This window comes from Homalodisca vitripennis, chromosome 7 (genome assembly GCF_021130785.1).
Source record: "Homalodisca vitripennis isolate AUS2020 chromosome 7, UT_GWSS_2.1, whole genome shotgun sequence".
NCBI lineage: Eukaryota > Metazoa > Arthropoda > Insecta > Hemiptera > Cicadellidae > Homalodisca > Homalodisca vitripennis.
In genome coordinates, this window is record NC_060213.1 from 37,440,680 (window position 1) to 37,465,401 (window position 24,722).

Here is a 24,722-nt window from a genome sequence, read left to right on the forward strand (position 1 = left end):
TCGGTTCGGCGGGGGAGATGCTGTTGAACCAGTTGCATCCATGGCTTTGGCTCCTGTGTGTGAGGGGGAGGTAGCACGTGTGATACAAGGACTGAACTCAAAAAAAACGTGTGATGCCAGCGGGATGTCAGTGTGGCTTCTCAAACGTTGCTTCAGGCACATAGTGGGACCACTCACAAAACTGATAAACTTTTTCTTTGGAAAAGGGAACTTTTCCGTCTCTCCTGAAGACGGCCAAAGTCATCCCGATCTTCAAAAAGGACGATCCTTGCCTTGCAAGCAACTATCGCCCCAATCTCAATTCTGCCTGTGTTTAGCAAAATTTTCGAAAAGATTTTTTATGAAAGACTTGCAAGCTTTTTAGAAAATAACAAAATTCTGAATCCAGAACAATTTGGATTTAGGAAAAACAGATCTACAGTGGATGCTGTGAACAACCTCCTGGACAATGTTGTCGATGGAATGGAAGGACGAGAACATGTGCTTAGCATATTCCTCGACCTATCCAAAGCTTTTGACTGTGTGCATCATGAGACACTGTTGCACCAGTTGGAGAAATGCGGCGTGCGGGGGCTCTCGCACTTGTGGCTCGCTTCTTACCTCAAGGATCGAAACCAGTGCGTGGAGATCTCGAACGTTGTTTCAAACAAAATTAAAATGACCCACGGTGTCCCTCAGGGCTCCATCCTTGGGCCTCTATTGTTTCTAGTTTACGTCTGTAGATTGAAATCAGTGATCCAGCATGGAACGCTGGTTCAGTATGCTGACGACACTACTCTCTGTCTCAAAAACAAATCAACCCAAGATCTGGAAATCAATTCTTTCATAGAATTGAATGCATGCATTCAGTATTTTGCTGAAATAAACCTGAAAACAAATCAGTCTAAAACAAATGTCATACATTTTAGCCTTCGACAAAATGATCACACAGCGCACCCTGCTGTGTTTGTGGATGATGTTCGTTTAGAGGAAACTGATTCCACAAAGTTTTTGGGAATGTTCCTAGATAGAGGACTGACCTGGGCTGATCATGTGGACAATGTATGTGCTAGAGTAGCCTCAGGCATATATGCCTTGCGGCATTTAGCAAAAGTTTTGTTCCCTCAGAGTTTTAAAAATGGCCTATTTCGGCTTAATCCACCCACACTTTGCGTATGGAGTGAGACTCTGGGGAGGTTGTGCCAGAAACAAAATGGAAAGAGTTTTCAAGCTCCAAAAAAAAAGCAATCAGAATCATTGCAAAGCTGAATTATAGAGAGTCGTGTAGGGAATCTTTCAGGGAGCTGGGGTTGCTGACTTTGCCCTGCCTCTACATTCTTGAGGTGATCACGTACTGCAAATCAAAGTGTGATTTGGTTCGTGGCGGTGACGTTCACCAATATGGGACAAGAGGCAGGGACAATTTTCGAACTAGTCAATACAGATTGACGTTATCACAACACCTCCCGCAACAAGTTGGTGTCAGACTCATCAACAAGCTCCCTGAGAGTATAAAAAATTCCATCAATCAAAATCAATTAAAAACTCGTCTCAAATGCCTTTTGGTGTCAAAAGCGTTTTTATTCTGGTCGATGAATTCATGATGAGCCGCTGGGAGGTCTAAATTTGCACAGTATTTAAATAATCAGTTTGTATGTGTTTGCTCTGGATCTGGAGTCGGTATGTATATGTTTGCTTTGGATCTGGAGTCAGTTTGAATGTGCCTGAGCGAATGTATGAATTGTAAGTGTGAATGTGTATGAAGGTATAGTTGGGACTATTTATTTTTGTTTATGACGATTGCGATACAATGTTAAATTGTTTTAAAATGCAATAAAGAGATTATTATTATTATTATTATAGGGTGAAATTCTCCGCAAGAGCAGATCTGACGATGGTTTCAATATACACACTGTTTAAATTTGCCTGAAGTGCTGAATCACGAAACCACCCCTGGTATCTTTGCATACAGGCATATTTAAGGCGCTAATCACCTCTCTTGATACTTTAACTATAATCGTGTGCACTAATGTTGCAGACGTAATTACTGACTTAAGTGCCTGCAGAATAAGGTGATACCACTACAATACACAGCTCATCTCGTGATTCGCCTACAGTAGTCTAAACTCGACGACCGACGCGACGACGTGACGTCAAACAGCTATATTTAGCCGCTAATGCTTAATAGATGGTTATTGACCGTTAAGTTTGTCTGATGATTATTGACAATCCTTGATTGACAGGTTGTCTTTTGTTTGTTAATACCATCTAATTGTATATATAAGCAAAATAAACTCGGAGGTGATATCCAACTTATTGAGTAATCGATGATATACAAGATTGGTTGGAAGGTAAGTATGTTTGGGGTTTGAGAGTTTACAAAAGTAGAACAAAATAATCACAACGCACTATGTTTGTCAAAGACGAACTCATTTGTAAACAAATGTATGACTTATTTATCTTTAAAAATGTTAACCGTCCAACTTCAAAAATGGAATTTATACGGGACTAATATGTTCAATTCAAAAAATTTAATATTGAAATATAAAGTCAAATGAAAGCAACACAGAATAGTTTAATAATAATAATGATTATGAAGATGATAATGATCATGATAAAAATATTTTGTTCGTTAAAATTAATAATACTACAATTGAACACATCAAAGTAAGAATAAATATAAAAACTTTTTAAATGTATCGCATAAGTCTTTCTAATAAATGACTTTTATTACAAAATACTCTCTTAGAAGTATTTTAAATTTATAAGCACCTGTCTTGTTTTTTTATTTTTGGTGGCAGTCTGTTACATATTGCAGTATATGTATAACAGCGGCTATTTTTTTTTTGAAAAATGAAGTTGAATGTTGCTGCACTGTCAGCCGCTGCGCGCCCCTCGTTGCTGCTCGACATACCCCAAAAATAACCCCATACCTTATAATTGACTCCACATAAGAAAAGTAAACAACGATGATAACCCGGATGCTGCACAAATGAGCTAGTATACTGTGCATAGGTTTTTGCAGATAACATCAACATGAGATTCCCAGCTGAGATTTTGTGGAAGAACAATTTTGCAATAAGTTGTTGTAGGTGAGTGCACTGCCTTGGAATATGTGACTGCTAGTTGTTTTTAAGTATGGTGAAAACGGATTATAAAGCCTGTCTTGGTTGGATTGAGAACAATTTCATTTTTGAGAACCATTCAGAAGCTTGAGCGAGGCTATTGCTGGCGGCATCAACTGCTGCTGACGCAGTAGACTGTAGTATTTAAAAAGAAAATGCAGTCTCGTCGGCGCACATGATAATCTCGCTATGGTTTATATTTTTGGGAAGATTATTTATATAGACGACAAATAAGATTGGCCCCAAAATGGAGCCCTGTGGTACGCCGCACTCAATGACTCCCTCATTTGAATGGTGTATACCAGTAGTATTGGTGGATATTTGTACGACTTGTTTTCTGTCTTCTTTATAAAAGGTAAATAATTTGAAGCAAAATACCTCGAATACCATATGACTCAAGCTTACTCAGCAAAACGTCATACCTGACATAATAAAACGCCCTGCTGAGATCACAGAAGATGCCTATCAAGTACAGTTAGTGGTCAAGAGAAGTTATAATGTAATGAATTAAATTAAAAATTGCAGATAACATAGATTTACCTTTCAGGAACCCGTGTTGGTGAGGACTAAAAATTTGTTGTTGCTGACGGAATTGGGTAAGTTTATTACGCATAAGAGTTGCAATGATTTTTATAAATACCGATAGACTAATGATTGGCCTATAATTTTCTATTTGATGTTTAGAACTTGATTGAAAGATTGGTATGAGTTTACATACTTTATGTATTGATTGAAAATGCCATGGATTAAAATGGAGTTTACTAAATGATTACAATATAAATGAATGGAAAACACCTTTTTATAACACCAACACGGATAGTGCCCATCCCAGTTGAACACGTGTTCCTCAGGCGCCTCACATCATCCCACACTTGCGAGACTGACATCTCGCTGATGAACATGCTGCTGACCGGGCTGGGGGGGGGTTCGGATGTGTGCGGCATACTGATCACCATGTCCGCGGCTACTCACGAAAAATAGCTATTAAAAGTGCTCACTAACAATCTGTTATCAGTTGTTTTCAACCCAAGTTCATATCTCAGAGGTACAGTGTCATTACTTAACAAAATTCCACAAATATATGGACTTGTTGTATGTCATAATTTGTTCAACGTAAAACTTAGCTATTTTTATTCTTTACAGAACTATTACATTTTCTCATGGCATCTTCAACAACATTATGATACTTAATTCCTTAATTCCTAGGAAGTGACTTAAGATAGCTAATATCAAGATTTGCCTCTCTTACTTCTCCGGTTATCCAGTTTAAGATTAACCTTTCTACTACCCACTGGAAAGGCTAAGTCATAAAGAGAGTTAAACATATTATTTAAATTTTTCGTTATATTATATTAAACATCTTTCAAAGTTTCTGAGTTTGAGTTTAAAATTATTCCTAGTTGTCATTCAGTACTCGTTGGCTGCTTTAAGGTCACCCGCCAATAGGCTTCTCCATCAAACGCACAGGAACTTAGCATATTGGAACTTACAATTTCTGTGCTAACGACACCAAAGGGAAAATAGAACAAAGTGAGATCTGATGACACTGTCATCATCTCTGGGTGGCTCGGTGAACTAATCTAAGCGTAATAGAGAGGGACACATGCTAGAATCAACACAACCTGTCACATGGACCAGTTACTCTTTATCTAACAATAGCTCCACACAAATTCATAACCCAATTCCAATCTACACTATTTGGTGTACACACTTGTAATGAGCCTTGTAAGAATTAAGCTTTTATTAGTCGCGTTATCTATCTAAATAAGAGTTAGAATTGTGTAAATCTGGATTGTTCTAAATATCAGATTTTGAAGATGTGCAATCAGTACATACCTGGCTTCTCGGATGGCCTCTATCCACATCTTACAATCGCTTTCAGTGCTAGCTTTCAGCTCGTATTGGCGCTGGTTCTCCCTCCGGTACGAGATGGCGAAACAGTACTGTAACAAACAAAACATGTAAATAATTGAGATCTGACTTCTCAGAGAGCCTCTATCCACATCTTATAATCGCTTTCAGTGCTAGCTTTCAGCTCGTATTGGCGCTGGTTCTCCCTCCGGTACGAGATGGCGAAACAGTACTGTAACAAACAAAACATGTAAATAATTGAGATCTGACTTCTCAAAGAGCCTCTACCCACATCTTATAATCGCTTTCAGTGCTAGCTTTCAGCTCGTATTGGCGCTGGTTCTCCCTCCGGTACGAGATGGCGAAACAGTACTGTAACAAACAAAACATGTAAATAATTGAGATCTGACTTCTCAGAGAGCCTCTATCCACATCTTATAATCGCTTTCAGTGCTAGCTTTCAGCTTGCATTGGCGCTGGTTCTCCCTCCGGTACGAGATGGCGAATCAGTACTGTAACAAACAAAGGTAGGAGTACGCCATACCACGTGTTGAGTTTCAGACTTCGCTGAAGTTCGATGCAAAATGTCAAATATATAGCTCATTACAGATAGAGCGACAGACAATTATTATACAGCATAGTAGATTTAATTTTTGTTCCCGCAATAGAACTTTCGAGACGATTATTGAACGATAATCATCACAGAACACGTTCTTGTCTATGTAGTCATGAAGTTTCACATAAAATTTAAAGCCTGCAGATAAAAATTTTCTCAAGGCATCTTGTCACATAATATATTCAGAATTTTGATCATTAATTGGGCTTCTAATAAGTGTTTAAATAATAAAGATCTACACACAAAGTCACCATAACTTGTGTTGCATGTAACCCAGGTATGGTGAGAGGGGGGGAGGTTGATTCAATGCAAATGTGGAGTTCGTCTCCATTTCATTTTCCACTTAGCATTGCCTGAAATCTGATGCTGTCGCAGATTTAGCTCCCGGAATGTGCTCCGGGATGTGTGTGTGTCCATGTTTGTCTGAAGAGATAAAATAAGAAGCTCAACACGAACTTTTAGCATCGTTTCGACATCATCGAGACAAATACAGTAGACTAAGAAAGCACGTAAGATGTAGAAGCAGAGATGTTCACATTGTCTCATCGGAGAACCATTTCACTAAGCGGAAGGTGAAATGGAGCTGAACTAAACATTCGTATGTTGTATATGTTAGGATAGTTAGTCTATATGAGTTAATATAAAAATCAATAAAATTTCTTATGAGTGTACTGAGTTTGTTTACAAATTTACTTATTCTACAATTTTCTCCTTGCCATCATGGTTACCTATAAGAAGAATATAAAAATATTCTCTAACGTTCTGCCAATTCCCATAAAGTGGTATGTACCATCATCGTACTCAGTGCTCAAGAATATAGGTCAGTTCATTTTCGAGATATCGTGCGAACAGACTGTCAGACATACAGAAATGAAATTTGTTCAGGCTCAAGTGATAGGCCCGAATACTGCCTAGGTTAGAATTTCATCTTTGAAAACCGATGTCTACTAAATTTGGCTACCACCTGCTCTTGCGTTTTTTCTAACCGGAAATGAAAGGTCCTAGTTTTTGCTCCAAATACAAATTCATCAATATTACCAATTTAACTATTCTGCCAAACTGATTTTTATAAACAGGAAACTTGAATCGTTCAGTTGATTTTTGACTTCAACTTATTTAAACTGTCATTCAATATAAGCTATTTTAACAAATCAAGAGAATAGCATTAGAGCAAAAACCGATATGTCACTTAAATCTTGAAAACCTTATGGATATTTAGGAGTAGCACAACCCTACCTGAAATGTCGAAATTCTGGGGCGCAAGGGTAATTCGATAGGTCTAGTCTACTGCGGGAGATGACTGATGGAGCTGGTGGAGTTCATTCCCTAAGTATCAGATGTTCTTGCTAGTCTCAATATAAGGGTGTGCCAACCCCTGCCTGCTTTGGCTGGAGGGGCTGGTTCAAAACTGGCCTCCACTCTTTCGAGGGGAAATGACTTGAGATTAGTGCCCTAAACTCTTTCTGATGGATCTAGATAGTGGGCGGTGCCTACCCACAACCTTAACCATCCAGAATACCCTGCCACTCCGGAAGCAGCGCAAAGGTCCTTATAGGACTAGGTGCAATTTTCTAAGCTTCTTGCCCTAAGATAACAAAAAAAGACACATCAATAACGATTGGAACTCTTACGCTTCAGGTGATGAATCAGACTACTAATCCCTATGGAATCAAGTTGTGGTGTGATAGTAATGGGAAAATTACTCGCTTCTTTCGGCGTTTTCTCCATCTAACCCCAATAGAAGGAAACCTTTTATGCGTTTCTCACTTACCTTGGTCCCCTCAGCAGTACAAAGAAAAATACTTACATACCTATGATCTTAGTTATTTAAAATTAAATACTGATATTGAAATAGCATATATTTTACAAGTTTATTACATACGAATATCGGTTCACCAATACATCCCCCAGACAGACCGTTATCTTATAACTACTGTAACCTGCACGAAGGTATTCCGATGACATTCGAGGCGGTGTTGCCAAGTCGCTGCTGACCACCAGCTGTTCCCACTGTGGTATGGCTAAGGGCACATACTGACTGTTTGATTTATATGTTGTCTGTGAGAAAGGTGAATGGAATTAGACGTACGAATATTGGTTCATATATTGAGACGGATTCGTAATTTTTCAATCGCGCAAAACTGGCAACACTGTTGGTGGCGCAGGGTGTGAGTCGGGGGGGGGGGGGGATTCAGACGCTTAGTCACCATCGCACTATTTTCGTTCTGTCTCCTTTAGTTCCGCATCGATTAGCCCCAATAGCTGAGAACGCATTTAATATCAAATCAATGAGATAAAAATGTCTCTTAAACATTTTAACAGCTTTAGTAAAGAATGTTTTACTAACATACTTCCCAGAACAATGTTGTTGAAAGTATATTCATCACTAAGGCTACAATCCTTTGGTCCAAACCCATTTTGTATCATTCTTAGATTACGACATAAGCCATAGGAATACCACGCTAGGTTGGATAAAATATATCCTATACTACGTATAGGATAATATTATAATCTATATAACCAACCGTTGCTTGGCGTTGGTTTTTAAGTTGAGTAAAGTGTTTGTAGGAAGAAACTGTTGACGTTCGTTAACTCCGTTGTTGTACAAGAATCTGGAAACTTTCCAGGCTGTGAGCAAATTTAATTGAAAGACCTTAAATTGTCTTTGATGATGAACCTCTTATTTTAATCGCTTTACTTTTCATTCCGATAGAACTTCTTGTCTTGAAACACAGGGAAGGAATTCACTGTCTAACTAGATACTTAACAACTTGGCAGTAGCTTCAAAAGTAATTAGCATTTATTAACATATTTTAGTAAATAACTAATCAAACGTCACATTATTTAAAATTAAATTTTAATTACGACAACTTCGGGGTTAATCCGTTTACGGAATGGCACCAAAGAGTGTTCGGGGTTCTGCAGACTGAGTTACAGTACTCTTTACAGAGCAGCGATGTCTTTCATACCTTTGATCCGTAGCTTCAACAGGAGGGGATAGCTTGTTTTGTAAATCCCTTTTAAAGGGAGAAAGCAATCAAATTGCTCTCTTAAAAGCGAAGGTCTGACTTGATACGACTTAAAATCCACTGTACGCCGTTCAGGCTGTATTTATTTATTTTCTGTACATCTCTTCAATGTTCTTCAATCTCAGTTGTACTAAATAATCTAAAATATTGCTCTTATGGCTGAATATCAAATATGTTCTTAAAATGTGTTTGAGATTTTGTAAAGTATGGGTTTAACCACAGTAGGAAGTGTGCTATAACATACAATGAACAACATACTACACACTATTATACGTTTTGATTGCATGACAAATATAATACTTAAAACATAAATTTTCCGTTAAATTTATTACTGACAATGGTATATTTAAAATAAGAGAATTTCAGACAGTTATCACTGTTATGTTACGTTTCAATGGATGGAGTGTAATCACTTCTTCAGGTGCCAATATACAAGATAAAGTTAGCCCAAATATATTATGATCATAGACTCGCTAAATTAAAAAGTAGACCAAAAAACAAGTTAAAAAAATCAAGAAATTACCTTACGTTCAAACAGAAGAAGCAAACAAAACATAAGACTGCACAATACAATCGCTCTACAAGCAACACGCTGTACAAACAAGTGAAGGTGAAACACTAGGGAAAAATCAATGGGGTGGATGCTTTCCCCTGTACATTTTTGTCTTGATCTGAAGGTCATAATGTGTAGTTGAATTTAATTGGCCGAGCTTTTTATGATACAATTTATTCAGGTTTCATACTTAATGCTTCTTCTGCAAGGACGTAGCCAGCGAGGGGGCCCAAGGGGTCCTCTTCTTGCTTTTGGCTGTTAAAATGGTATAACTTTAACAGAGATTTTCTTAGAGGTTGAGTTGATCTGGTAGTGTTATGTATAAAGCCTCCAATACTCTGCGCTTGAAAAATATTCTTCACAATGCATTATTTTTGCTTGACCGCACTTATGTGATTATTTTCTGGCCAGCAATGTTGAACAATTTTAGAATTATCAGTAGCCATTTTAAAAATTATTTTCTTTATTATATTTATCTCACATCTAGTAGTTATTTTTGCTTCGTTTGTATATTCGCTATCACAAGGATATTTTAGTTAGTTATGGATTAAATTGCGTTTGGTAATTTTTCCTAATATATAATTTTAGTGCCTTTGAAGAAACATTTTAGAGATATGTGGAGTTTTTATTACTTTTGTAGGGGTTATATTTTATTTAGTCAAATTAATTAGTATCTTAATAGAACACCTGTTTCGTTGACCATAAATATTAGTTTCTCAAGCAAAATAAAATTTACTGAAGAAAATATGTGCAACAAATGTTGCAAACATGTTGAACAAACACTTTACCAATAAATTGAAAATTTAAGTAAAACATAAATAGAGAGAAGGCCGAAAAGCAGCAGTCGCCCAACGGTTGTTTAGTTACAAATTACAGGTTTTCGACGAACCAGTGTGACAACCAATGTTGTATTTAATTACGGCTTTGTAGGTAGGCATTTAAACTGACCTACCCCTTCAGTAACTTTGAGCTAATGTTCTGTTTGTAATTATATATCTCCCTTATTCTGTCCCCTACTCCCTTTAGTTTCTCTGTAGCATCTGACCCGTCCGTTGGTTTAGTCCTTCTCTCTTATTCAGTGTCCTACCAAAGGATTAACAAGAAATTTGGAATATGTTGAATTTATTTTTTGAACTAAAATCTCGACTTATGATGAAGACTAGTTTTTATATACAAGGTAGGAGTACGCCACACCACTTGTCGCGTAACAGGCTTCGCCGAGGTTGCGTGCAAAATTTCAAGCCCATAGCTCATTTCATTCTCGTGTAGACTACGGGCACATAGACAATGAAATTAAATTTAAAATGACTATTAAATATAGGTCTATAAAGTCCTCTCTGTCATTGAACCCCATAAAAATTAAACTAACATATTTACTTTAATAACAAAACATAATTAAATTTCTTCATAATTAGTATAATTTTAAAATATGTGTAAATTAACCCTTAGACTAAAGAGCATCAATAAGTAATTTAAATTTTCCCATATTTCCACTATTATTACTAAACATAATCGCTTTAATTTAACTTGCTTTCTAATGACCCTGTGAACTTGCATTTAGTATTATAAATATGCTTTGTTATATAGAGATTTTGTAGATTATTTGTTTGGAAAAAAGGAATATTTTAAATTTTTTATGACTAGATTATACTATTGAGTAACAAAATAAAAGTTATATTGCTAAAATAATACTATATAGCCCAGTTATTACACCTCCTCTCATCAGATAAGAGTTCATGCAACTCTCCACAAATACAGGATCGAGTCCTCCCTTTTTTGTACACTTTTACTACTCATTCAGAAAGGAATTTCACTAATCCTTATCACATTTCAAAGCAATATGTAATTTTTTGGTATGAACATACATGTATGTAAAAGTGGGGGAAGGTGTGCGCTCGGAAGGGGTGTAATTTATTTTCTCACTCCACACAATGTAGAACAACGAAAAAGATAAAAGCGCACTGAGAGTGTTGTCAGGAAGAGAAAGGCAGTTTGTCAGCCAGGCCAGTTTACAGCTCTATACTTCTGCAGTTCTCTTGTCTATGTTTTGTTAGCACACAAAATAACGGGATTGGTCGTCAGAAACAGTTATGGTAGAAAACATTTTCCGACATTAACCTACATCTGACTCTCATTATGTAAATCAGACGTTTCGTCCAAAGAATTTCGGTTTTTAACGTCAATTGTGCCTCTAAGAGTGGCATAAAGGTTACTGATTAGCAGTCATGGCTGGTTACACTTATTTTGTTGACAAACACTGAATAACAGAAACAGTACTGAGTGGATAAAATATTCAAAATTAACACATCATTCTCATCACTGACTTCTCTTGATCGAGAGAATCTTATTAGGGTCTTGAGGTCCGAGGGGTACTTGATCTTGGTAGAGCAGAAGTACTCATAATATCCGAGACTGGATAAAGGAGCTTGCTAATGACTGAAACGCATAATTGTTATGCTCTGGTGGATTTACGTATCATCGAGCTCCTTGCTTGGATTATTATTGACAAACCCATCTAGAACTGCAGGACGTGTTAAAGTAACCTATTAAATTTGAGAAATATCACGCTGATTTATGGCAATGTTAAAGCTTGTTTACTATCTGGGTGAGGAAAATTTTGAGAAATATATTTAGCACTATAGGACGTGTAACCTAGTAAATTTGAGGAATATGATACTGATTTACGACAATGTTGAAGCTTGCTTACTGTCTGGGTTAGGAAAATCATTGACACATCTATCTAGCACTGTAGGACGTGTTAAAGTAACCAAGTAAATTTGAGAAATATCATACTGATTTACGACAATGTTTAAGTTAGTTTATTGTCTGGGTTGGGAAACCTTTGCCAAATCTATCTAGCAATGTATAACTTGTTAAAGTAATCTAGTAAATTCGAGGAATATCATGCTGATTTACGACAGTGTTGAAGCTTGTTTACTGCCTGAGTTGGCGAAATCCTTGACTAATCTATCTGTAGGTAGTAGAACTCTGGAAGTGCAAAGATATACTTCGACCTCCTTATTAACTGTAACGAGAGTCAGTTAGCAGACGAATGAACGGTGCGGACTACATTTGTTGTTAGAGTAATCCCATTTTCTCATCTACCTACATGGACAACAGCTGGTACAGAATGTTCTATTGTGTAGATTTGCAATTCATCTTAAGATATGCCCACCACTACACCTTTTCTGTGTCTCCTAATTGTCATAGTTTTCCATTAGAACGTTTAATGTACCTAATATTTAATAAAAGTCGAGTGTATAATAAATCTTTAATATTATTGGCTGAGCGTTAGCGAAGCCTATCACTAGTGGGGCCGGAAAATTTCCATTTCTGTTTGTCTGTGTATCTGTTTGCCTCTCCACACGATATCTCAAAAATGAACTGACCTATTGACTTGAAAGTTGCATGATGCTTTTTCTGTAGATTAGTAATACTGAGTTCGAAGATGGTACGAACCCCTTCACGGGATTTAGTAGAGCGTTAGTAAATATTGGCAACGAAAAATTGGCCGAATAAATACATTTATAATCAATCTGAGTACAAGCATATGACACTTGTAAATGTGACATATTAACATATATATATTATTCATAGAGTACATCAGTTGTTGACAAGGTCTGATTTCAATGCACTCTTGAGATGTAGTATTGTAGGACAACTCGAGAATGGAATTGACTATTTGCTTGAAGTTTAGTATGCAACCTTAAGTATTGTTAATAATAATAATAGTTGCCATACTCTGTCCCATCTACTAACGGCTCTCTAACACTCTGAAATGCTTAATCCTGTTCTCAGATAAAATCCATCCATTGAGTGTATAGTAATTGCCGAGATGTTATATGGTATTATTTGGTTACATTTTGTATGAAATCATCAAACTACATCTTAAATTTTGTTTTATTTAGCTTAAATTTGAAAATTTCGGTATACAAACTTTCGGAATAGGATTCAACCCCTAGAGTTCAGTCTTAAATGAACGGTATTTTTGTTTTCATAACAGTCATTTTTGTTGAAAAATAATAACTAAAACAATGTTGGTTGTCGTTTCCAGAAAAGCTGTTTTTATTACCGATGCTTACCAAAGTAATAATATTTAGTAAAAACATTATTTTCGTTTACTTGCCTAGACATACTAAAGTACCGTACCAAATTGTTAGCTGTGGACCGAAAAGGTTTATTTAATGTTACAAAGCTTTAACTGTAAGACGGACTTACAGAAAGAGTAATGGATCCGTACAGGAAAAAGAGAAGTGCCATGGAGGTGCCCTGCGGCACACCTGAGCTCACTCTCTACTACATCTGTCTCTGTCACTTGGCATTAAGATAATACTAATTGTATTGTCTTCCAACACACTTTAGTACAACATGTAAGTCACTTACAAGTAATCATATATAAACATATACATACGATATTTTGCTAGTGTTCTGCTTGGTACTGTTCATGTTCATTGATACAGTTGTCTTTGTAGTGCGATTTTTATAATATATTTATTAATTAATGGCCCTGTGAGAGTTGTGTTCCAGAACGTTGCCTTCATTCAATCGTTCTAGTGATAAACATTCGTCCAAATCATGTACTGTACATTAGTGTTATTATAAAAAATGTGTGTATTAAATATTTTTGGAGGCTTTAAAATTATTTATGAAAATACACGAATTCTGTTCTTTATTTGTAAAAATGAAATTTATCCATGATGCGTTTTACTGTAAGGTTTTTTTAGTACACTGTAGAGTTATAAACAACAATTGTCGTCAAATGATGTATTGGAATTCAAATTCGTCAGAGGATACATCATTTGGAATAAATTGTAACGATAGGAGAAATAAATACATTTTCGAGTATAACAATTGATGAACCCTCTTTGGGCCAATTTGAGGAAACTAAACATGTTGTCCAATCAACATACTACACGTCTTATGAACGGATGAATTTGAATTATATTAGTACGGAATAGTCATGTTATTCATACGGAACAAACTGAGCATGTTAGCCTAGACAAGTTCCGGTTTGTAAATATCAAGAAACCCTGATCTAAAACTATTTTCGGCCTAATTTTCCTGATGGAGCCTTGTAGAAGTATGTTGTTGGAAAAATTAAGACGTCTTAAGGTTGGCTAAATAGTCCTGAAGGCACTAATAACTAGACGTTTCAACAGTTCAGGTCAAGTCAAAGGCTCTATGCTGCCAGTTGGATACGGATCCGGAATATTTCAACGGCCAAACGGCCAACGGCGCAGTGTAGTGGGTAAGATAACCGAATCAAGCAATATTGATCGTGGCTAATGTCTGGATGGGTGACCGCTAAGCGGTCCTGTCCTGCAAGCAGCCCGCCTTCCGGCCATTGTTGGTGGTTCGGAAGTCACCTTTAAGCCGTTGGTACTCAGTTTAGGTGTTAGGGAGGGCTTCTTAGCCCTAACATACTTCACCTGGTAAAAGATGACTCTCTTTGATGTTGACTATCTCAAGAAGCAAGTAATGAAAAAATAAAGCTTTCATAGGTCTAGTAGTTCCACTGGCTGGAGGTTTTCACAAAGCTAGATTATCCCTTGGATTTTTAATGGCTTGGCGTTTTATAGCCCCTAAATTTTAGGTCACAGAGGTTAAGGAGTTTCAAAGAGGTATTCCATACAATTTTAAACTACTAGAGTATTCCGCCAAAAGCTATCGTGCTTTATAAGAACTCGTCCATCCACACGTGTTAATAGCAACTTTTAAAGTGGAAATGTGGAGCCCAGACAGGGAAACTCGATGAGATACAGAGGTTGAGACTTGTCAGAGATATTATTATTTCTATTATATTTATTTAAAAACCTCTTAATGTGTGAGTTCAGAGTGCTGATAAGTCTATTACATAGTGTACTACATAAAATAATAGACCAGAAAGCCAGTGCTAAAATTAGGTGTTTATCATTTGTACACTGTGTGAAACCTAACCAATTGAACAAAAGTGCGAATGTACTCGTAGACTTTAACATTTGCATGAAACTTCATTTCTACAAAGACAAGGATGTGTTCTGTGATGGTACATGTTAAAGGTACTAATATGAAGTTGCCGTTGTGCATGTTAACTATCTCAATTTGACAAAAAGACTGACGTACCGTTGCTCACAATAACTACGCACTACTCTGGAAGGTTAAATATTTCAGGGTTGTAGTTGCAGGAGCAATGGGCATTACAAATAAACCCCCTTAACTCATTGAAAAAGTTCTCTTTTGATTTAAATATATAAAACAATTAGGCTTTTGTACTCTGCAAAATGTGTGAAAATTGATTAACCCCGATAACTCAAAGCACAGGGTTTATGGGAACAAAAGACAATTTTATTAGTTCAAGAAATTACTGAAAACATACTATTCATATTTAGTTAATTTATTGTTCACAGTCGTATCGTATGAAACAGGAGCCGCGTTGCTGGATGAGTAAATTCGTAATTCCATTTACTCCTTAACTTGAAAAATTACAAAAAAACCCAATGTGCAACAATTTTGTTCTTACGTTCTTCCAGAATGAAAGCTGATTCCCTGGAACGAGTATGCTATGTACCCATAAGGGAGGATTTGAAGTTTTGTACTGGACCCTCCAAGACATGAGTAGCTGCAAGTCAATTAAGGTTAGGAGAATTTAATTGAATCATAATTTATTTCCAAAAAATATTTACATGCGTGCAAATTTACTATTAAATTTATATTATCTTGTTACTATACTAGTTAAATGTTTACATAACAACATTATACATAAAAATATTATGCACATCAATTTAAAGTGGCCTAGGAAATGAGCCTACATGAGCAGAAAAGCCTTGCGTAGGCTCGAATGAGTGTTGCTGCCTGATGATTGCTGACAAAGACTACCAGCAGTACCCCGAGGAACTTGCGCTGATGAAGTTATAGTCCTATTAAGAGGGTCGTTCAATGAATCCTTAAGATGAAAATAGAAAAACTAGTTTTTATGAAAATTTTTTTATTTTTCAACATAATTTTCTTTTAGCTTTAAAAATTTTTCCAACTTTTTCCCAAATTTTTAAGCCGTCCAAAAAAATACGATTTTGGAAGTTCTTTACAAGAAGCATTCGTTTGGTTAAAAACCTCCTAGTTTGAAGTGTAGCGTCGTCCGCCATTTCCATTTTTCTAATTCGGAAACAGGAAAAAGTAACTGGTTGCTAAATCGGACAAATAAAGATGTTGCAAAGTTTCGAACTTCAATGTCAGCATTTTGGCCACCGATTGTTCTAATTGTACTCGGTTAGCAAACGCGGCACACATCTTTCAAAAATTCTTTTGACTAACAATTTTTCATGCAAAATTGAAGCGACTTCACCTTGGTATATATATCTGTAGCTTCAATTACTTCACGCACTTTTATTCGTAATTTATTTAAAATAATTTCCTGGGGTTTTCAACCATTTCGGGTGTAGACACCTCCACTGGTTGTTCCGATTGATGTTCTCATTTACCCAATTTTAAACTGTTGCGAAGAAAATGTGCCATGAACTGAATCTAACTCAGATTTGATTTCTTTCGACGTTAAGCCTTCCAAATAAAAATGTTTTATCACCGCTCAAAACTCACTTTTCTCCATTATAAACAAACCTAAGTTAAACTTCAATCGGCAATAGAAACAAAACTACGCGATGGATCGAGCTAATATTTTGCCAGCTGTTTAGTCAATAATGGTGCTTACGAACAAAATCTCTTTATATTTAAATAGCGCCAACTCTAAGATGTCCTAAGGACTTGATTTACAAGGTCTTAATAGCTGATGAATTCTCATTTTTAATCTTTGATATACGATAAAGAAGGTTACAGGAGTTGGACTATGTCACATTAAATATCCCGGAAAATCCTTGAGAGTTTTCTTCAAGTCCTAAAGACATCAGCAGAAAACATTTACCCGACGTACAAAATTAGAGTTCTAAAGAAAGGTCTTGGCTCGGTTCTAAATCGATTCTAACTCCTAAAAACGACTCTGTAACGTACATTAACGATCTTTTACTGTATCAACTCCCACTGAAGTTGTGAATTACCAATGTATCGACTCAGTAGTAGAACCAAAAGACTTTGTTCACTATCCTGTTAAATCTCTACACATTTTTAACCCACCAGGAATTTCGTCTCAAAATCAAGGAAGATGGATCTGTATTTGTGTTGCTACGGAACCTCATCTTTCCTAAAATATGGAAAGACACAGGACTTAATACTTTGCATCGAAATATCATAGAGGCTACAATATTATAGAGGCTGTGGGACTGGTGAAACAGTCTTTATACCCGCACAAATTAACAGTTTAAATTTAAAAGACTACAGTTCCCAGTCATATTCTGTTTTTATACTAAAGTTAATAAAGCATAGTTCAAGGGCAATCATGGAAAATGGCTGAATCGGAATTAAGGAGCCTGTGTTTATCTCATGGCCTGCTCTCGAATAAGCTCTCCTAACAATATTAAGCAGGGTTGCTCAAAAATTTCGTTTACAGGGATGTTTTAAGACAATATGTTTTTCTAACTCATGTATTAAAGTATCAAATATGCAGTAAAAGGTAGCACATAACAAAAGAAATAAAACAAGTTTATGTTTTCGTCCCATAGCCAATCACGGACATTCTGAAAGTACAGAGCGTCCCGTAACTCTCTGGACAAAGGTACGCCATGTTTACTGCTCAGGTCTAAACACATAAATTTCACCATATGAACGACAGCTGACTGTCGTAAGACTTAATTTTAATTAAAACATCCTAAAACTACAGATGTTGAAGAAAATTCAATGGGCATAACATATTTGACACTGCCTTTATTCACTATATTATTATTGCGATTCTAGAGTAGTTTTGGTGGCTTTTAAGATATTCAAAGTAAACAAGTTTTAATGCCATAATTTTGAAAATATTAAAGATAATATTATAGTACATTTCAGTAACTTTCCTTATTAAAATATTGGAACCGAATTTTACATAATGTAATCAATTAGTTTAAAAGATTAAACACACACACACACACACACACACACACACACACACACACACACCACACACACACACACACACACACACACACACACACACACACACACACACACACACACACACACACACACACACACACACACACACACACACACACACACACACACACACACACACACACACACACCACACACACACACACACACACACACACACACACACACACACACACACACACACACACACAGATGGGAACTAGGCATTTGATACACACGTTCGGATGGTGATATGTATTTGTCTTGACCTGAGCTAACGTGGTTTACCTTTATCCAGAGACTTATGAGACAAAAAGGACATTACAGTCAAATTTCGCTTAACTAGCCGAGCCGTTACTCTCTATTGCCGGTCTGAGAAATAAGAAGACTGACTGAATAACTATTGAAAGGATTGGGCAGCTTGAAAGTGATGTTTATACAGGGTATAAAAAATTCCCGCACGGTCCTGATAATTCCGGAGCGATTACAGGCAAAGCAATAAAACTTGTAGGGCCTACATCATTATTGCTTCTATAAATCTACTTATAAACTACTATTTCTCTGTCAAGTCAGAGGGATGGCCCGTTAGGAGAGAGAAGCAAATACTAAATTAAAACATAGTTCAAGTAGTACATAAAATTAAAGGTCTATATTAGTAGAGTAGTTATAGGGGTCACTCTCTAAAAAATTACGTTGGTTTAAAGTTCGAAAGATTTACAATGTAAGTCCTGTTCTAGATGGTTTAATATTCTTGTCTTGGCTGATGTTGTGCAATTAAACTTAGTAAATGAGTACTGGAGTGATTCTTCACATCCAATTGAAATATGGTCTTCAAGGAGTTAGGAGGAAAATTTAACATGTAGTCTACATTATTTTAAAATGGTTAGACCATGCTGCATTGTATTTCAAGAGTCAACAACTAACTTAAAAACTATTTCTTAAGTCCAATATTCATTTACAGAGTTTAACTTCACAACTTGAGCCAAGACAAGAATATTAATCCACCTAGAACAGGACCTACACCTGTAAATGTTTCAAACTTTAAACCAGCGTAATGTTTTAAAGAGTGAACCTTTTCATTTCGAATTTGCATTGTACTCCACTAATAGAGAGAGACCTTTAACTCGACCTATCCTCTAATTTAAGATTCCCTTCTGACTCCTTGCGGGTCCATCTCTCTGGCATGGTAGATACTTCAAAAAGTAGGTTTATAGTTGCAGTAATGATGTACTAAGTTTTATTGCTTTACATGTAATCGTTCGGGAATTATCAAGCCCTTGCGGGATTTATTTTACACCCGTATAGCAATTCCATTTGGCCGTTATCCTGGGCTAGAAACACAGATGGACTGATAATAGGTACTCGTAAGTACGGTTCGCACGGACTAACTACTCACGAGTAAAATTGTTGCCAATAGTAATTAATGGCAACAGATTGACAGGTTTTAAAAAGGTCGATATTCCTATCACTAGATAAACACTAAACCACAGTGCATTTCATGAGTGGACATACATTACAATCGTCCAACGGACAGAATTACATGACAACCGTATTAATCATCGGTTAAACCAGCCTAATTTAGCTAAAAAGACTTTGATCGGCTTTGACACGGTGAGGATGCGGAAGGGGTAGTTTAACGGGTAAAATATTAAACCCCAGAGATGTGTGGGGGGAGTAGGGGAACAGCTGACGTGACGTCATCGTTGCCATGGCAACTGGAGATACCTGTTGCAAACCTGTAGCAACTACCGTCCCGTCTCCGGTTCCGATATACCCTTCCCTACTCAACCTTGTCATTAGAACTCGTTATTGATTCTAATAAATCAATCACTCAATGCTATTACGCATTCAACAGTTTTTTTAATTTACTCTAGATAATCTGATTTATCGTGTACTGCTTTTCATTTTGCGTCAAAGTTGGTTTCCTCCAGGATTTAGACTTGGAGTGACTCGCTGGTCTATGGAATTCTCAAATTGCATATAGCAGTTGATAAACTAATACTACTGATAACGTATCCCATTTTTTTCACGTCGTCTGGTATGAGATCTTATTACCAGTTAAGTACCAGCTCTAATCTCATTTCATTCACTGATTGTTACATGGGCTTTCGGTTTAGCAAAGAATCTAGATGTTTAGAAGCGTTTTTCGGCTATAAATATTGGTTGTCGAGAAAATTTACAATTTTTCAGTACACTTGTTATGAACTATAGAGTTCGGAAGAAGATGAACACTGTAACTGTGGGAGCTAGGTAACTCGTAAGATCTATCCCCGGTATTGGATATCAAAAGGCGGGTGACCCCGGGACTTTGTAAGTAACTTCTGATACAGTCATAATGGACTTTAAGATCTTCAACAAAATGACCATAAATTTTAAGACAGATGTTAATTTATTACTTATAGAGGATGGTAACGAGAATTTAAAAGATAAAAATGCATATACACAACAGTATGACAAGCTGCTGGCGACATGGAGTCTTGAATAAGGAATATAGGATGTCACTAGGGCGAGGTTACAGCGGTTATTTTTGTCCAATCCAATATTGATCATATATTTTACAGCGTAAATGAGATTTTTACTGGCATAATTAGATCAACACTTCTGACCATTATATAATTACTAATAAAATACAACTTTCTGAAAAGTCTGTTATTGGAGATTTGAAAAATCTGTTTAAAAATATGAAAGAATGTAGTGTTAAACAACATGTATAAGAAGAAAACTGGAACTTTTTGGACTATAGTAGTGCAGAGAAAGGATTGAAATTCTATTGGATAAATGTTTTAAATATATACGGATAACGCAATTAATAAATTACTTACAACTGGGAATAAAAAGTTAATATCAAGGAGAGTATTTAAGAAGGTTAATAGGATTTTAGGCACTTGTCACCGTTATATTTTAACAGTCAAACTAACCTCAACAAACACAATTTGTACATACAACATGAATTAAGGTCTAGGACCAAAAACTAGAGCCGGAGACTGCTGCCTTTACCCCCCCCCCCTCTCAGGACCATCGGCTTCCTGTCTCATTGTTTCAGATGACACGCCGCGATACCGCAGGAAGTGTCGACACTGATTTTCTTGTTAGTGTTGCATGTGCTGGTGTGACATGTCTGAGGTCCTAATTTCTCGTGCTCGTAACTTGAATCCCGTGCAGTGACAACGTCTAGGTTCATTTTTTTCCTATCTGGATTTCTTAAAATTTTTGGTTAAGTTAATTTTTTTCTTCCTCTTTTTTATTTTTTCGTGGCAGTCCATTGTCTGCACATATCCATATTTTAAGTATATTTATATGTATTACTTGTTTTGTCACCTGACGAAGACGACAGATTTCAGTCCTCGAAACGTTGTGTTATACATTTTGTAACATATAAGGATGGTAAATGTCCAAAGTTCTACTAATATTTAAAACCTTCCATTACCAGTAACAAACTTTAAACAAAGTATCTAGAAAGGATTGAACGACACAATAATTGTTACATTTAGTGAAAGAACGAGACAGACGTTTTAAATTATGGATAGGCGATTCTGAAAAATGAACTGTATAGAGGAATATATAGAATGTTGAGAAATAGGGCAACTTATGCTATACGGTCAAAACAAAATTATAGACAGATTTTAAAAAATAACATAGATCATACGAAAAAGTTTATGAAAACATCCAAAATATTTTGAGTAGATATATATTTTAGGCCCATGATAAGGTTCTAACCACAAACAACGTTAAAACGTATCTAATGCACATATGCCCTAAAAACAAAAAGATACAGTGGTTCTAAAAATATGATTGTGATTGCCTTCACAGTGTGAAATTTCCAGGTATGGTAGTGGATCGGGCGTACATGAGACGTTTGGTTCACAAGTTTACAACTACATTTAATTTAAGTTTAATTTAGCACTACATAGTATTGAGAATAAGTCTGAACAGATGAGTTAAGAAAAATAGTGTTTTTTAGCGTAACTTTTCAATAAAACTTTGACAAGCCGTCGTTTCGTACTCGATTGAGATAGATACCTCTATCTAGTCTGTGGCATTGTTTTTCTTTTATAAAGACCTTTAAAATGAAATGTGTCACTTAATGTAGGTTTGCATTTAAACATTTTGACTTGACCCACCAACCCCCCATTTTGGGTTGAGGGCCTAAGTTCTCATGTAGTGCAAAAATCATCATTTGTCATTATATAACTACCCCCAAAAGATATTGGTTTGTTTAATCCGTTCAAAAGTTAGAAGGGGGGGGGGTGAGACTTTTGGGACACCCGGTATAAAACAGAGTATGGTAAAAATTTGCAGGCATCGAAGTCTCTCATCTATACAATCAAATACCCAAACGTATTACAAATTTAAAATGTTAGTACCTTTTTTAAAAAAAACAGTGCTCATCTATCTGACTAAAATTGGGATCTGAATCATCTGGGACTGGACTCATTAGCCTTATTTTACACAATTTCACACACACTTTACAAACACAACACAACACGTCCAATATACATCACAAGAGTTGTAAGATTAAAAGTTTATAGCACACCCAAAATTTACAAAAAAAAAAATATATAAACGCAAATTAACGAAGTACTCATTTAAAAATAATTTAAAACATATTAGGTTAAATAGGTTATGTTTATGTTTTTAAAACAAAAGACTGTTATAGTGTTTGACAACGGCATTCTTACTAATAACTTAACTAACACCGCTTATCGCAAGCACAACTGGACAAATTAATACATACATTTTACAAGACACTTACTTTCTTCATGCACGGCATGCACATTCGTATCTAATCTACTGTGTGGTTTATTAATTGCAATAGCTATATGACCCATTGCCACGAGGGATGTGCATTTTGTTTTTGTCTGAATATTATACAGATTTGTTATACTATTTTTATAAAAAGAAGAAGGCAATTCCCTTCTCAACCTTGTTCTGTACGCCCTGATGAGTCACTGGCTTGTGGGAGGATCTTATGAAACAGAATAAGGCACAGAGCCAATACGGTAGAAAGTTGACAGTCCTGATAAAAAGTGCAACGGTCACAGACAGGACTTGAACCTACGCTCGCTGTCTCTAACTCGGATACAAAATCCGACGTCTTAGTCAGCTCGGCCATCGGCATTCCTGGAGCTTTAAGGTAACTTTAAGATTTAAGTAATCAAGATATGTAAACAACTTTTAACTTAGCTATAAATATAGTGCCTGCCCTTAAACTACCCACATATTGATTTTGTTAAAAATTAGTAAGTGGTTAAGAAAAGATGCACAAATAAAGACTATGATTTATGGCTTTTTACATGTGTGGTCCTCGTTGGCAAGCCTTGTGAGGCTTGGTGGGGCCAAGACTTCGTCTAAGAAAACATAAATGAAAATAAATACTTAAATAGCTGAAGGGGTAAAACTAAGTAGAAAGTTTGTTCTTTATTAGTTAGATAATTTAGTTAGATGACTATCACTGTATAACGACAAATAGCATAGTTATTTGACTATCGCTGTATAACACCACATAGTATAGTTAGTTGAATATCGCTGTATAACAACACATAGCATAGTTATTTGACTATCGCTGTATAACACCACATAGTATAGTTAATTGAGTATCGCTGTATAACAACACATAGTATAGTTAATTGAGTATCGCTGTATAACAACACATAGTATAGTTAATTGAGTATCGCTGTATAACAACACATAGCATAGTTATTTGACTATCGCTGTATAACACCACATAGTATAGTTAATTGAGTATCGCTGTATAACAACACATAGTATAGTTAATTGAGTATCGCTGTATAACAACACATAGTATAGTTAATTGAGTATCGCTGTATAACAACACATAGCATAGTTATTTGACTATCGCTGTATAACACCACATAGTATAGTTAGTTGAATATCGCTATATAACAACACATAGTATAGTTAATTGAGTATCGCTGTATAACAACACATAGTATAGTTAATTGAGTATCGCTGTATAACAACACATAGTATAGTTAATTGAGTATCGCTGTATAACAACACATAGTATAGTTAATTGAGTATCGCTGTATAACAACACATAGCATAGTTAGTTGACTATCGCTATATAATACCACATAGTATAGTTAATTGAGTATCGCTGTATAACAACACATAGCATAGTTAGTTGACTATCGCTGTATAACAACACATAGTATAGTTAATTGACTATCGCTGTATAACAACACATAGCATAGTTATTTGACTATCGCTGTATAACACCACATAGTATAGTTAATTGAGTATCGCTGTATAACAACACATAGCATAGTTTTATTTGACTATCGCTGTATAACAACACATAGTATAGTTAATTGAGTATCGCTGTATAACAACACATAGTATAGTTAATTGAGTATCGCTGTATAACAACACATAGCATAGTTATTTGACTATCGCTGTATAACACCACATAGTATAGTTAATTGAGTATCGCTGTATAACAACACATAGCATAGTTATTTGACTATCGCTGTATAACACCACATAGTATAGTTAATTGAGTATCGCTGTATAACAACACATAGCATAGTTATTTGACTATCGCTGTATAA

The 24,722-nt window shown here is 36.0% G+C and overlaps 1 protein-coding gene across 1 annotated transcript in view; it reads right to left on the minus strand.

Moving 5' to 3' along the window:
• Positions 1-4,252: 4,252 nt before the first annotated feature.
• The window catches only part of LOC124366683 (ras-specific guanine nucleotide-releasing factor 1-like), a 191,202-nt gene continuing 170,732 nt past the window's right edge, over positions 4,253-24,722 (minus strand). The window contains exons 4-6 of the mRNA XM_046823283.1: positions 5,238-5,327; positions 4,941-5,047; positions 4,253-4,271 (exon numbers count right to left, since the gene is read on the minus strand). Of these exons, the coding sequence (XP_046679239.1) occupies positions 4,253-4,271; positions 4,941-5,047; positions 5,238-5,327 (216 nt within the window). The remainder of the gene's footprint in view (positions 4,272-4,940; positions 5,048-5,237; positions 5,328-24,722) is intronic.